Source organism: Rhinoraja longicauda, chromosome 16, assembly GCF_053455715.1.
Source record: "Rhinoraja longicauda isolate Sanriku21f chromosome 16, sRhiLon1.1, whole genome shotgun sequence".
NCBI lineage: Eukaryota > Metazoa > Chordata > Chondrichthyes > Rajiformes > Arhynchobatidae > Rhinoraja > Rhinoraja longicauda.
In genome coordinates, this window is record NC_135968.1 from 11,006,706 (window position 1) to 11,021,924 (window position 15,219).

The following is a 15,219-nucleotide window of genomic DNA, read 5'->3' on the forward strand; positions in this document are numbered from 1 at the left end:
TGTTTCCGGCTGTATATATATGATATGATGTGATATGATGTTGTGTGCAAATTGTCAGCCTCTTTACCCACATTACAGCAGTGATCCCCTCTTCAACAATTATTCACACAGCATAGACATTTTGGATGTATTTACTGTGCTATAATGGTTGCTATATCAATGAAAACTTTATTTTTGGAAATAGACCAGGCGCAGAGCAATTGCTAGATCCTTTCCAGACCCATACTTTTGGGACCTTGAAGAATTAGGATTTATATTTCTAAATCCAACTCAAAGTAAATATTATGTAGGAAGGAACTGCAGATGCTGGTTCAAACCAGAGATTGACACAAAATGCTGGAGTAACTCAGCGGGACAGGCAGCATCTGCAGAGAGAAGGAATGGGTGGCGTTTCGGGTCAAGACCCTTCTTCAGACTAGAGTCAGCGGAGAGGGAAACCGTCTATATCTCTTATTTCCCTTTCCCCTGACAATAATCTGAAGAAGGGTCTCGACCCCAAACGTCATCCATTCTGTCTCTCCAGAGATGCTTGCCTGGCCCATTGAGTTCCTCCAGCATTTTGTGTCTATCTTCAAAGCAAATATTATTCAACTGAAGGTTGAAAAGTCAGACGCCAAACAACTTTCAATCGTTTATTCATTTGACCCTGGTAAAGTGATCAAAATAATGTTCTTTTTGTAAACTACATTCTGAAGAAAATCATTTCACATTGTATCAATATTTCACTTTACAAACACAAAGAAATTACAAAACAGACATTAAAAAGAACATCTTAATGGCCTTACCCAAAATTAGTGTTTCCATTGTCATACAGTGCTGAAATTTTAAAGTCTATATATACCACACATTTATACATCTATTTCATTTTAGACCAGCAAAGGTGGTATGCAGCAATCACTTGTGCATTAAAACACATTTTACAGATTTTAAAATCATCCTTGAATCAGGTTTCTCTTTTCTTTATTATCAATGGCCCTACATTGTCTCCAGTTTCTTCATTGTGTTTAGTATGAGACCCATCACAAAATGGGAACTGAAATTTAAAAAAAAGAGACACATGGTTAGCTTTCTGCTTTGTGTAGAGTTCCAACTCTGGACTTACCTTAAGAAAATACAATATATTTATTATTCATTGAACTAGTTGTAGGAAAATAATGCAGCTTAGGATTGCCAAAAGAATTTCAGATGATTGAAATATAGTCAACTTACAAGCAAAATTGAGGCCTCTAATACTAAGGGGCAATGATAGCCTCGACAATAATTGTTTCGTGTACAAAAAGAAAATAATGGTGAATGCTTGTTTTTTCAGTGTGGAAACACGTATCATAGAAACATAGAAAATAGGTGCAGGAGGAGGCCATTTGGCCTTTTGAGCCAGCACCGCCATTCATTGTGATCAAGGCTGATCATCCACAATCAGTAACCCGTGCCTGCCTTCTCCCCATATCCCTTGATTCCACTAGAGCTCTATCCAACTCTCTTTTAAATTCATCCAGTGAATTGGCCTCCACTGCCTTCTGTGGCAGAGAATTCCACAAACTCACAACTCTCTGGGTGAAAAAGTTTATTCTAAGAAAGATAGATTCTTGATTAATATGGGTGTTAGGGGTTATGGGGAGAAGGCAGGAGAATGGGGTTGGGGGGGGGGTGAGAGATAGATCAGCCATGACTGAATGGCAGAGTAGACTTGATGGGTCAAATGGCCTAATTCTGTCCCTCTCACTTATGAACATATACATTGGTACCTCACCGAGACTAGTGTTAGGCCCACAGTCTTTTCTGACATTTGAGAGCTGCACTTGGTTTACAAATAGCATAACATCAAAATATAGTAAATAGTTAAGAGGATAGCAGCAGACTATAGGGACATAAGAATTTGGAAACAGTGGCCACCAGCTTTAAGAATAGCTTCTTCACAATAACCATCAGGCTGCTAAACAGTACACAACACTAATCTCAACGATTAACTTTTATGGGCTGTCTTCGGTTGGACTAAGAGGTGTGTGTTTTTTTGCACTCATACGGTGGTTATTTATTTAATTTTTGCTCATTATATATTATCACTACATATTGTATGTAAAAGCTTGTTCTGCTGCTGATGAGAGCGGAAACAAGCCAATCGGCTCACCGAGTCCGCGCCAATCAGCGATCCGCATACATTAGCACCGTCTTACACACTAAGGACAATTTGCAATATTTACCAAAGCCAATTAACCTACAAACCTGTACGTCTTTGACGTGTGCAGAGACCTGGGTTCGATCCTGACTACAGGAGCTTGTCTGTACGGAGTCTGTATGTTTTTCCCATGACTTTGTGGGTTTTCTCCGGGTTCTCCGGTTTCCTCCCACACTCCAAAGACGTACAGGTTTGTAGTTTAATTGGCTTGGTATAAATTAAAATTGTCCCGTGTGTGTGTGTGTGTGTGTGCGTGTGTGTGTGTGTGTGCGCGTGTGTAGAGAGAGTGTTAATAGGTGGGAATCGCTGGTCGGTGCGGACTCGGTGGGCCGAAGGGCCTGTTTCTACACTGTATCTCTAAACTAAACTATCGGACCAAGGAAGGGGCAGTTCAGAAACAAGAGTGGTAGTGGGAAGGCTTTGTTATTGTAGGGACACAGAATCAGGGTTAAATAATCTGTCCAGAGATGGTGAGGTCAGAGTGATACAGTGTGGAAACAGGCCGTTCGGCCCAACTTGCCCACACCGGCCAACATGTCCCAGCTACACTAGTCCCACCTGCCTGCGCTTGGTCCATATCCCTCCAAACTTGTCCTGTCCATGTATCTGACGAAGGGTCTCGAACCATTCCTTCTTTCCAGAGATGCTGCCTGTCCCGCTGAGTTACTCCAGCATTTTGTGTCTACCTTCGATTTAAACCAGCATCTGCAGTTTTTTCCTACACATGTATCTGTCTAACTGTTTCTTAAATGTTGGGATAGTCCCAGCCTTAACTACCTCCTCTGGCAGCTTGTTCCAAACACCTACCACCGTTTGTCTGAAAAAGTTACCCCTCAGAGACCTATTAAATCTTTTCCCCTTCATCTTAAACCTATATCCTCTGGTCCTCGATTCACCTACTCTGGGCAAGAGACAGTGCATTTATTAAATTTTGATGATTTTGAAAGGGGGAACCCTACATATAATATAAATAGTCTTTCCTCTGTGCAAAGGCGTCTTCAGGTCTATGAAATCATTTTAATTGACATCAACATCTTGACATCAACACCTTATTAAAATGAGGGAAGTCAATTCACTTTGGGCTCGTGAGATTTAAAAAAATAATCTAAATATATCAGTAAAGATAGACACAAAATGCTGGAGTAACTTAGCAGGTCAGGCAGCATTCTGGAGAAAAGGAATAGGTGATGTTTCGAGTTGAGACCCTTCATCAAACTCCTGATCTTCAGTGTAAACCAGCATCTGCAGTGCCTTCTTACACAAAATATATCACCAGTCAGACTATCATTTCTATTCAACTTGATTTTCATTGTTCTTGTCACCTTTATACAAACAAGTATTATTTTAGTGACAATGATTTATTTCCTTGTTTTCTTAATTATATACATACTATTCAGGCAAGTAAAGACAACTCCAACTCATGGGAATGAGTGCTTCTAGTGCATGAGTCACAAACAGCTGGCAGGCAAGTTTAACGAGTAGTTATGCCTAAAGGCAAGTTGTGTAGGAAAATAACTGCAGATGCAGGTACAAATCGGAGGTATCACAAAATGCTGGAGTAACTCAGCAGGTTAGGCAGCATCTAGGAGAGAGGGAATGGGTGACGTTTCGGGTCGAGACCCTTCTTCAGACTGACCAGCGAGCACCGCACACTAACACTATCCCACACACACTAGGGACAATTTACATGTTTTTATATATAGAAAGCCAATTAACCTACAGACCAGTACGTCTTTGGAGTGTGGGAGGAAACCAAAGATCCCGGAGTAGAACCCACGCGGTCACGGGGAGAACGTACAACCAACTGTTGTCGGGATCGAACCCGCTGAAAGGGCTGTAAGGCAGCAACTCTACAGCTGCACCACCTTCTGATTGTTAAGGCAAAAAAAAAATCAGAGATAGAAGGCCAAGAACATTGGAACCAAATTTTGGTAATCTTTCCATTGTGTTGGGCATATTCCCTTTGATTTACAGGCAGATATTAGCGAAGCAAAGTTGGCATTAGAAAGCCAAAGCACAGACACTTTTTCAAGCATTATCCTTTCCGTCAGTTCTGATGCAACAAATCTGAACTATGTCCTCAAAAAACCAAAGTTGAAATAGGGAAATGCACTAGGTTTTTTTTTTAAACCCAGAGTCGGGGAAATCAAGAACCAGGTGACATAGGTTTAATGTGAGAGGGGAAAGATGTGAGGGGCAACCTTTTCAACACAGAGGGTGGTGAGTATATGGAATGAGCTGCCAGAGGAGGGAGTTGAGGCTGGTAACATTTATGGCATTTGGACAGGTTCATGGATAGGAATGGTTTGGAGGGATATGGGCCAAACACGTGCAGGTGGGATCAATCGACATGGGGCATCTTGGTCTGCATGGGCAGGTTGGGCTGAATGGCCTGTTTTCGTTCTGTATGACTCTGTGAAAGCATGGCATACACGCAATCAAATAGTAAGAACAACAACAAATGCTGGAGGAACTCAGCAGTCCAGGCAGTATCTATGGACAGATGATGTTTCAGGACGGGATCCATTTGATCAGACTTCACTGGCTTTATCTTGTACTAAATCTTATGCACACTTTATAATGTACCTGTACACAGTGGATGGCTCGATTGTAATCCTGTATTGTCTTTCCACTGACTGGTTAGCATGCAACAAAAGCTTTTCATCGTACTTCGGTACACGTGAAGATCGACTAAACCTCATAGGAATGTACACAATTGACAAAGATCAGCCTAGTCCATGTGACCGGTCGGTCCTGATATTACTTTTGCTTGTAAGAATTTTATCATAAATTTAATCAATGTAATCTTATTTACCGCTACCCACTCCCTTGGAAGACCATCCCAGACATTCCCTTTCTCTCGGATAAATCTACCGGTTTCATCCTGTGACCGTAGAAACATAGAAAGTAGGTGCAGGAGTAGGCCATTCGGCCCTTCGAGCCAGCACCGCCATTCAACATGATCATGGCTGATCATCCAGAATCAGTACCCTGTTCCTGCTTTTTCCCCATATCCCTTAATTCCGTCAGCCCCAAGAGCTAAATCTAACTCTCTCTTGGAGATTCCCTTGTAGATTCCCAGGTCCCCACAACATAAAATGAGCAACTGAACTGAAATACTTACTTCTTTAGATCTCCAGCATCTACAATACACAGCCTTGTCTCCCAGATCTTCAATATCAAATGCATGAACCACTTTAGGTGTATCCTTCTGGATGTCTAGGTTAACCAGAGACTTACAGCCCTTGTCTCTTGAATACAAAGCTCTGTATGCCACGTAACCAACGGCGGCAGCTCCGATTGTCAGTGAAATTGCTGCAGCCCATTCTGTGCGAGGGAAGAAACCAGAGAAAGTTGTGGATCAAAACAAAATTATGTAGCTTGTTACATTATTTAACAAAGTGAATATTGTTATGAACAAAGAGAACAAAGAGCGTGGGGGGGGGGGCAATGAGAACAAAGAGGGACCATTGGGGGCTACATTGACCACCTTGTAACTTTGTCACTGCTCTATACATGGCGACTCTTTGCATACTTTGTGTATGGTATGCAACACAAAAATCTTTTGGGGAGGTAGCACCATAGACTATGGAGTATAAAATCCAACTCAAACATTGCAAACTGTTCACATAATAACAACATGAGCGGCACAGTGGCGCAGCGGTACACTTGTTGCCTTATGGCACTGGAGGAGGCCCATGACAGAAAGGTCAGACTGGGAATGGGAGGGGGAGTGCCATAGTTAGGCCCACCGGAAATTGGAGGAACAGCACCTCATATTTCGCCTGGGCAGCTTGCAGCCCAGTGGTATGAACATCGACTTCTCCAACTTTAGGTAGTTCCTCTGTCCCTCTCTTCCCCTCCCCTTCCCAGATCTCCCTCTATCTTCCTGTCTCCACCTATATCCTTCCTTTGTCCCGCCCTCCTGACATCAGTCTGAAGAAGGGTCTCGACCCGAAACGTCACCCATTCCTTCTCTCCCGAGATGCTGCCTGACCTGCTGAGTTACTCCAGCATTTTGTGAATAAATACCTTCAATTTGTACCAGCATCTGCAGTTATTTTCTTATATTTTGACTACGGGTGTCGTCTGTATGGAGTCTGTACGTTTTCCCTGTGACCACTTGGGTTTTCTCCGGGTGCTCTGGTTTCTGCCCACACTCCAACAACGCGCCAGCTCCTCTAGCCCACTCTCAGAAACGGCAAAATAAAAAGAGCTAAAAACCTGTATCAATCAATCAATCAATGCAGATGTCTGATCTATTCACAGCCAACCGAAGGAGCCATCGGTTTGAAACAATTTCACCAAGTTACTAGCTGGTGAGACATATTGGTGAATACAAGCGCATAATTTGCGTCATTAAATTGCAATTCAGCAGTTGGACTTCATAAAATTGGTTTTTAATAACTTACGGCGGAAAGATTTGTACTAAAAGCTTCGGACCGGTAGTCCAATATCCAAACCACTTGCTGATACTTTGACTTAAGATTGCTTCTTACCAAGAAAATACTGGGGCAAGATCCTATAGAAAATTAACCCCCCCACCCCCTCCCCCAATCACCAATCCAAGCTCATTCAGCCATTCTATTGCACCACGAGGCCAAGCCAATGGATATTTTTAAGGCGGAGATTGATAGATTCTTGATTAGTAAAGCAGTCAGGGGTTATGCGTAGAAGGTAGAGAATATGGTTGGGAATAGGGAAAGATAGATCAGCCATGACTGGATGGCGGAGTAGACTTGATGGGCCAAATGGCCTAATTCTGCTCCTCAAACTCATGAATGGCCTCCATCTCAGTTCTACATGTGTGTCTTTACTCAATAGCTTTATTTAATAAAAGAAAAAAACACTGTCCTGTCATATTAATACATCAACGGACTTGCACTCTGAAGATCTATTTAACAACTTGGGAAAGTTAAATTCAAACCATTTTGTTTAGCAATTGGCAAAATAAAGCAAAGTACAGAATCTGTGCTGTTGCCACCCAAAGGCCCAAAACGTAGTGTTCAAAGTCGAATACAATATTGTATCAGGGCCTGATTAAGGTTTTGCAGAGGTGAAAGGCAACTATCTCAATGAGATCAAGGGTAGAGCCTTACACCCTCTTTGATTATTTCTCAACAACAAGGACAAAGAGAATGCCATCGATTTTCAAAATCTGCTGCAGATCTTTTTAAAAGCAAAACAAATCTGTTCAGTCAAGAGGACGGACGTTAATGCAGTTTAAGAAACCATCCAAAAGCAAAAATACATGAATTACTGACAGCATGGATTAATGTATGACTACAGTTAATACTAAAGTATATGATTAAACTAAACACAAAATAATGTCTTTGATCCCCCCCCCCACCCCCACCCTTTCCCTCCTCGAGTTAGGCCAAGGTTATTTACTATTGACCAACAAAGGACATTCGGTCATGCATTTGATCTTTGGAAGCCAAGGCAAACAAGGAAGCTGGCGAGAGCCAAGGATGGAACCAGCGTGAATCGATGATGGTGTGGGCAGCTAAGTGGGTGCAGCAGAATAGAATCTAACATGTCATGCAACTCTCATTGTGCATTGTAGCTACATTGATATGGCCAGGAACAGAAACATATAAAGCATATTACCATTGTGTTATGTTAACAGGTAGGAATTAATCTACTGCTTCTAACATTACTTAATGTATTGTTTGCAGCACGAATAAGAAATAATATTTTCAAACAACACTTATCATGACAGGCACAAAATGCTGGAGCAACTCAGCGGGACAGGCAACATCTCTAGAGAGAAGGAATGGGTGACGTTTTGGGTCGAGACCCTTCTTATTATGATATTACGTAGAATTAATTTGATCAGATATTTTAATATATACCACCTATTATTCCATTAAACTGCAGAATGGAGAATTTGGTAAATTAACATAAAAGTTCATGTAACTCCCCTTCGAGCCAGCATTGTGATCATGGCTGATCGTCCCCAATCAATAACCCGTGCCTGCCTTCTCCTCATATCCCTTGATTCCACTAGCCCCTGGAGCTCTATCTAACTCTCTCTTAAACCCATCCAGTGATTTGGCTTCCACTGCCCTCTGTGGCAGAGCATTCCACAAATTTACAACTCTCTGGGTGAAAAAGTTTTTTCTCGTCTCAGTTTTAAATGGCCTCCCCTTTATTCTAAGACTGTGGCCCCTGGTTCTGGACTCGCCCAACATTGGGTACATTTTTCCTGCATCTAGCTTGTCCAGTTCTTTTATAATTTTATATGTTTCTATAAGATCCCCTCTCATCCTTCTAAACTCCAGTGAATACAAGCCTAGTCTTTTCAATCTTTCCTCATATGTCAGTCCCGCCATCCCAGGGATCAATCTCGTGAACCTACGCTGCACTGCCGCAATTACAAGGATGTCCTTCCTCAAATTAGGAGACCAAAATTCTACACAATACTCCAGATGTGGTCTTGCTAGGGCCCTATACAACTATTCTGGAGATAGACACAAAATTCTGAAGCATCCTGACTGCCTGACCCACCCAGTTGCTCTAGCATTTTCATATGTTCTAAGAGCATAATTAGGACATTCAGCCCATCAGTTCCACTCCACCATTCAATCATGGTTGATATATCTTTCCCTCTCAACCCCATTCTCCTGCCTTCTCCCCATAACCCCTGACCCCCGTATTAATCAAGAATCTGTCAATCTCCACCTTAAAAAAAAAATCAATTGACTTGGCCTCCAAGGCCGTCTATGGCAATGAATTCTTCAGATTCACCACCCTCTGACTAAAGAAATTCCTCCTCATCTCCTTTCTGAAGGTGTGTACTTTTATTCTGAGGTTATGGCCTCTAGACCAAGACTCACCCACTAGTGGAAACATGCTCTCCGCATTCACTCTATCCTGGCCTTTCATTTTGAGTCTATCTCGAGTTACTCCAGATTTTTGTGTCCATCTTCACTTTGAACCAGCATCTGCAGTTCCTTCCCACATACAGTACTGTGTGACCTGGTCTGTATTCAGGCTGTGTCAGCCACCGGGCACGTTAACGTATATAATAACCAATGCACCTTCAAAGTGAATGCATCTGTTCAACAAAAACCGACAGACTTTCAACTATGTGTGGGGAGGAACTCCAGACGATGGTTTAAACCGAAGATAGACACAAAAAGCTGGAGTAACTCAGCGGTACTGGCAGCATCTCTGGTGAGAAGGAACTTCAGACCATTCTAGTTTGAAGTGTTATTGCACTTCAAGGAAGATGGTCTATCAGAGAGACGTGAACGATGGGGCGGGAAACGCGGGCAGTCATTCATACAGCCACATGTGATCTTCGACCTGGAGATAGATATCGTGTCGCGATTTCAGGAGCCGACTGGCATATATTAAACGGCAGAATAAATGTCCGAGGCGTATTCTGGCCCGTTATTTATACCCCCAGGGTCTGCTACCTGTAGCCAGTTGGGGGGGGGGGGGGGGGGGGTTGTGTTTCGGAAGGAACGGCAGATGCTGCTTTAAACCGAAGATAGTCTGAATAAGGGTCTCGACCCTAAACGTCATCTATTCCTTTTCTCCAGAGATGCTGCCTGACCCGCTGAGTTACTCCAGCTTTTTGGGGGGGGTCTGTCTGGGGGGGGGGGGGGGGGGGGTGTTAGGTTTCCGAGAGACATGGCGTTCTTTAGTGTAAGAAAATAACTGCAGATGCTGGTACAAATCGAAGGTATTTATTTCACAAAATGCTGGAGTAACTCAGCAGGTCAGGCAGCATCTCGGGAGAGAAGGAATGGGTGAAGAAGGGTCACGACCCCGAAACGTCTCTCCCGAGATGCTGCCTGACCTGCTGAGTTACTCCAGCATTTTGTGAATAAATTGATTTGTATATATATATATATATATATATATATAAGAAAATAACTGCAGATGCTGGTACAAATCAATTTATTCACAAAATAATATTCACAAAATTATATATATATAAACAAACAATAGGCAGCATCTCAGGAGAGAAGGAATGGGTGGCGTTCTTTAGTGATGGAGCTGCAGATGTTGCTTTAAACCGAAGATGGACACAAAATGCTGGATTAACTAAGCGGGCAAGGTAGCAGACTCTGGAGAAAATGGAAAGGAGGCGTTTCGGGTCGAGATTCTTCTTCAGACTGGGAGTCAGGGGACTTCAGGGCAGAAGGTGAGGTTGACCTTCCAGGAGGTGACATTCGTGCATGGTCTATATGTGCGTGCAGCGCCGGCAGCGTCGTCGGATCATCGGGGCCGGCCTCGCAAGGGAAGGGTCGCACGCCTCCTCCAGTCGTCCATCCAGAGAGGGCGGTGGGCGCTGAGAGAAAGAGAGAGTTGCCCCAGGCATTGCCCGGGGAGGGTTGCATCTCAAACAGAGGAGCTGCTTTGCACAAAATAACCCCCCCCCCACTCCAAGCGACCATTACCTTGCATGCAAATAGAGGTAAGCCTTTGCTTTGCTTTGCTCCCCCCCTGCCTCACCTTTCAACGCTGTGTTGCTCCCCATCACGCCTGACTTGGCCAATTCGGACCTTCGCCCGGGCTCGGCGACAAAGTAGCGACCGACCAGTCACGTGTCCCCAATGGAACCCTGGCCCGGCGGTCTCCTGACGTCACGGGGACCGGCTGTCTCCTGACGTCAGGCGCCGGGCGTCCTCCGACGTCAGCCGCAGGGCGCCCCTCCTCCAACCTCATCCGCTGCTTTAGACGTCAAACAGAAGATGCAACACCTGTCCCTTTACCTCCCCCTTCAACTCCATCCAAGGACCCAAACAGTCTTTCCAGGTGAGACAGAGGTTCACCTGCACCTCCTCCAACCTCATCTATTGCATCAGCTGCTCTAGATGTCAAACAGGAGATGCAATACAATACAATATATCTTTATTGTCATTTTCATACTTTATTTTTCATATTTCAGATACAGCGCGGAAACAGGCCTTTTCGGCCCACCAAGTCCGCACCGCCCAGTGATCCCCGCACATTAACACTATCCTACACACACTAGGGACAATTTTTACATTTACCCAGGCAATTAACCTACATACCTGTACGTCTTTGGAGTGTGGGAGGAAACCGAAGATCTCGGAGAAAACATTGTACAGGGGTATAACGAGATTGGGAATGCGCCTCCCATACGATGCAATAATTTAATTAACTGAAACAACAACAACCCAACGAAACAAATTGTAAGTTTTTGTGACACCTGTCCCTTTGTAACACCTGTCCCTTTACCCCCCCCCCCCCTCAACTCTATCCAAGGACCCAAACAGTCTTTCCAGGTGAGACAGAGGTTCACCTGCACCTCCTCCAACCTCATCCGCTGCTCTAGATGTCAAACAGGAGATGTAACACCTGTCCCTGTACCTCCTCCCTCAACTCCATCCAAGGACCCAAACAGTCTTTCTAGGTGAGACAGCAGTTCACCTGCACCTCCTCCAACCTCATCGGCTGCTCTAGATGTCAAACAGGAGATGCAATACAATACAATATATCTTTATTGTCATTGTACAGGGGTATAACGAGATTGAGAATGCGCCTCCCATACGATGCAATAATTTAATTAACTTAAACAACCCAACGAAACAAATTGTAACAGTTTTTGTGACACCTGTCCCTTTGTAACACCTGTCCCTTTACCTCCCCCCCCTCAACTCCATCCAAGGACCCAAAGTCTTTCCAGGTGAGACATAGGTTCACCTGCACTCCTCCAACCTCATCTATTGCATCCGCTGCTCTAGATGTCAAACAGGAGATGCAACACCTGTCCCTTTACCTGCCCCCCTCAACTCCATCCAAGGACCCAAACAGTCTTTCCAGGTGAGACAGAGGTTCACCTGCACCTCCTCCAACCTCATCTATTGCATCCGCTGCTCTAGATGTCAAACAGGAATTGCAACACCTGTCCCTTGCTTTACCTCCCCCCCTGAACTCCATCCAAGGACCCAAACAGTCTTTCCAGGTGAGACAGAGGTTCCCCTGCACCTCCTCCAACCTCATCTATTGCATCCGCTGCTCTAGATGTCAAATTCTCCTGACCTCCTCCGCCTCTCCTCAGTGTCTGCCACGTCCTCTGGCAGTCCCAAGGCGCTTCACACACCAATCAAGGACATTGCACAATATGCAGCCAGTCCCTTACAACTGCGGCAAAGCCAATAAATCATTTTTAAAAATACATATATTGTAGAAACAAGGAACTTGCACAGACAGGCTAGGTTTACAAAAAAAAAGGACAAAAGAAATTTAAGATTTAACAAAACAGTTAGACAGGTAAATGGATTGGACAGGTTTACAATAGACAATAGGTGCAGGAGTAGGCCATTCGGCCCTTCAAGCCAGCACCACCATTCAATGTGATCATGGCTGATTAGTCTCAATCAGTACCCCGTTCCTGCCTTCTCCCCATACCCCCTGGGGAGAAGGCAGAAACGGGGTACTGATTGAGAATGATCAGCCATGATCACATTGAATGGTGGTTTGGAGGTTTGGAGGGATAAGGGCCAAAAGCGGGCAGGTGGGACTTGTGTAGCTGGGACATGTTGGCCGGTGTGGGCAAGTTGGGCCGAAGGACCTGTTTCCGCGCTCCATGACTCTGCTAAGTGCTGGAATAACTCAGCAGATGAGGCAGCATCCCTATAGAACAGGGGTGGCCAAACTTACTTAATGTAAGAGCCACATACGATAAAGTTCAGATGTTTGAGAGCCGCAAGACATGAACAAAATTTACACATACGTTTTTATTGTTACATACACATTTTGTTACAAAAAATTTATATAAATATTAAGAAATGCATGTATGCAATAATATTTATTCATGTATGCAGTTTTTTAAACTGTTAATTTGTATTAGTTTCAGTAATCACAAAGTACACATATATACCAAATGTTTTCAAAATCTTGACTGATGATTGTTTTAACTATATTGAGCGTATTTAATACGGTAATGAACTACGGTAACTTCTAAGAAAAATGTGCGAATTTGCATTTCGGTAACATAAAATGAGACTGCCAAAACTAAGACTAAAAAGGAAAACATTATATTTTTAATTATATTTATTTGTCTTAGTAAATATCAGGTCAAAACATGGAGGGAAATATGTTAACAAAAAGCAAACCAATAAAATTAGAGATATTTTAATCAGATACCACCTTACAAAATTACAGTCTTATCATAATATTTTTATGACAAACAGACAATGCTACAAATATCAGGCTTGAAATTTTTTCTTATTTACCTTTTATATTAACTGTGATGAAAAAAGGAGCTCAGCCAACATATTTCCACGAGCCGCATATTAAAGGTCAAAGTAGCTCGTGAGCCGCGGTTTGGCCACTGCTGCTATAGAACATGGATAGATGACGTTTTGGGTTGGGACACTTATGTACTGCCTATGCAAAACAAAGCATTTCACTGTGCCCAAGTACCCTAGGTGCATGTAACATTAAAGGTTCATTCACTCGTTCAAAATTTAATTCATCAAAATTTAATTTGTTCATTCTTTCATGGTCCAAGCTGACCACGCGAGTATCCCCCCCACTGTCCCACACTTATACAATAGTATCCCTGGGGAATACAAAACTTTTCAAAGATTTTCATGTAGACCACAGGTTTGATCCTGATGGGGGTACTCTCGGTGTGGTTATAATTTATATGGCTTGGTATGTGGTCCTAATCCACTCATGCACTGTGGCCCTCCCTCTAGTGGTTGTGGATGAGAGTGACAATGAAAGTCGGAACCAATTCACTAAATTGCAAATGATCTGCTGAATCATTTCTGTAAACCTAATTCGGTGGATAGACATAAAAAGCTGGAGTAACTCAGTGGGTCAAACAGCATCTCGGGAGAAAAGGAACAGGCGACGTTTCAGGTTGAGACCCTTCTTCAGATTGAGAGTCAGGGAAAAGGGAAACGAGAGAAATAAACGGTGATATAGAGAGATACAGAACAAATGAATGAAAGATATGCAAAAAATTTACAATGATAAAGGAAACAAGCCATTGTTAGCTGTGGGCTAGGTGTGTTCAAATGCTGAACATCAAACTCAAGTGGACAGCTACCCATCTCGACCCAGTTCCTGATGCCCAGTCTAAGCGGGTTTGGCGAATCAATTGCCTCTGCTTTTAGAAAAGGGCCCTGACCCAAAACCGCCTATCCACGTTCTCCAGTGATGCTGCCTGACCCATGGAGTTACTCCAGTACTTTGTGCCTTTGCTTTTATTTCCCCCCTGAAAGCAAATTCCTCAAGTGTGCCTGCTTACAATAAATCATCATAAGGCATCGTTCAGGTGGAGTCTGAACCTTTCATCTCAAGGAAATGCATAGGTTTTAATCACAGTTTTATGTTTGCTGCTTTCATTCCCCCCCACCCAAACAGGAGAAATGGTCCTGGTTGAAATGTCGCCTGTCCATTTCCCTCCACAGATGCTGCCTGATCTGTCGAGTTACTCCAGTTCTTTGTGTTTTGCTCAAAGGTTTTGCAACTCTTCATTCTTTGCTTAAGATTTTGCAATTCCTTGTGCAGTATCTGCAGTTCCTTGTGTTGCCGGGAGAAAAGAAAAGGGTGCAGGAAGGAACTGCAGATGCTGGTTTCCACCAAAGATAGACACAAAAAGCTGTGATCCTTACACACTCCTGCACTGTGGCACTCACCCTCTCCCTCTGGTGGATGAGGGTGACAATGAAAATCATGACCAATACATTAAATTGCAAATGATCTGCTGAAGCACTACCGAAAATATTGAGGATATTGCCTATCGGGATACATCACAGCATGGTTTGGGAACAGCTTCATCTAAGACTGCAAGAAATTGCAGAGAATTGTGGACGCAGCCCAGAGCATCATACAAACCAACCTCCCTTCCATTGACTCCATTTATACCTCACGCTGCCTCGGTAAGGCCACCAGCATAATCAAGGATGAGTCACACCCTTGCCACTCCCTCTTCTCCCCATCTCCCATCGGGCAAAAGGTATAGAAGTGTGAAAATGCACACTTCACACTCCAGATTCAGGGACAGTTTCTTCCCAGCTGTTATCAGGCAACTGAATCATCCCACC

At 43.5% G+C, this 15,219-nt stretch overlaps 1 protein-coding gene across 1 annotated transcript; it reads right to left on the minus strand.

The window, feature by feature from the left end:
• Positions 1 to 619: 619 nt before the first annotated feature.
• On the minus strand, positions 620 to 10,800 carry cisd1 (CDGSH iron sulfur domain 1). Its single transcript, XM_078413195.1, has 3 exons — positions 10,646 to 10,800; positions 5,301 to 5,503; positions 620 to 1,033 (listed from the first exon to the last, which is right to left on the minus strand). The coding sequence occupies exons 1-3, from the start codon at positions 10,668 to 10,670 to the stop codon at positions 944 to 946; spliced, it is 318 nt and encodes a 105-aa protein (XP_078269321.1). The 5' UTR covers positions 10,671 to 10,800; the 3' UTR covers positions 620 to 943.
• Between the last annotated feature and the right edge of the window lie 4,419 nt (positions 10,801 to 15,219).

Excerpts from the sequence above, each read along its gene's own strand:
- cisd1 (XM_078413195.1), bottom strand. The coding sequence starts at position 10,670 with ATGGGGAGCAACACAGCGTTGAAAG. Across the intron at positions 5,504-10,645 it reads GAGCAACACAGCGTTGAAAG|AATGGGCTGCAGCAATTTCA; the intron begins GTGAGGCAGGGG and ends TCCCTCGCACAG. Across the intron at positions 1,034-5,300 it reads GATGCTGGAGATCTAAAGAA|TTCCCATTTTGTGATGGGTC; the intron begins GTAAGTATTTCA and ends TTTAAATTTCAG.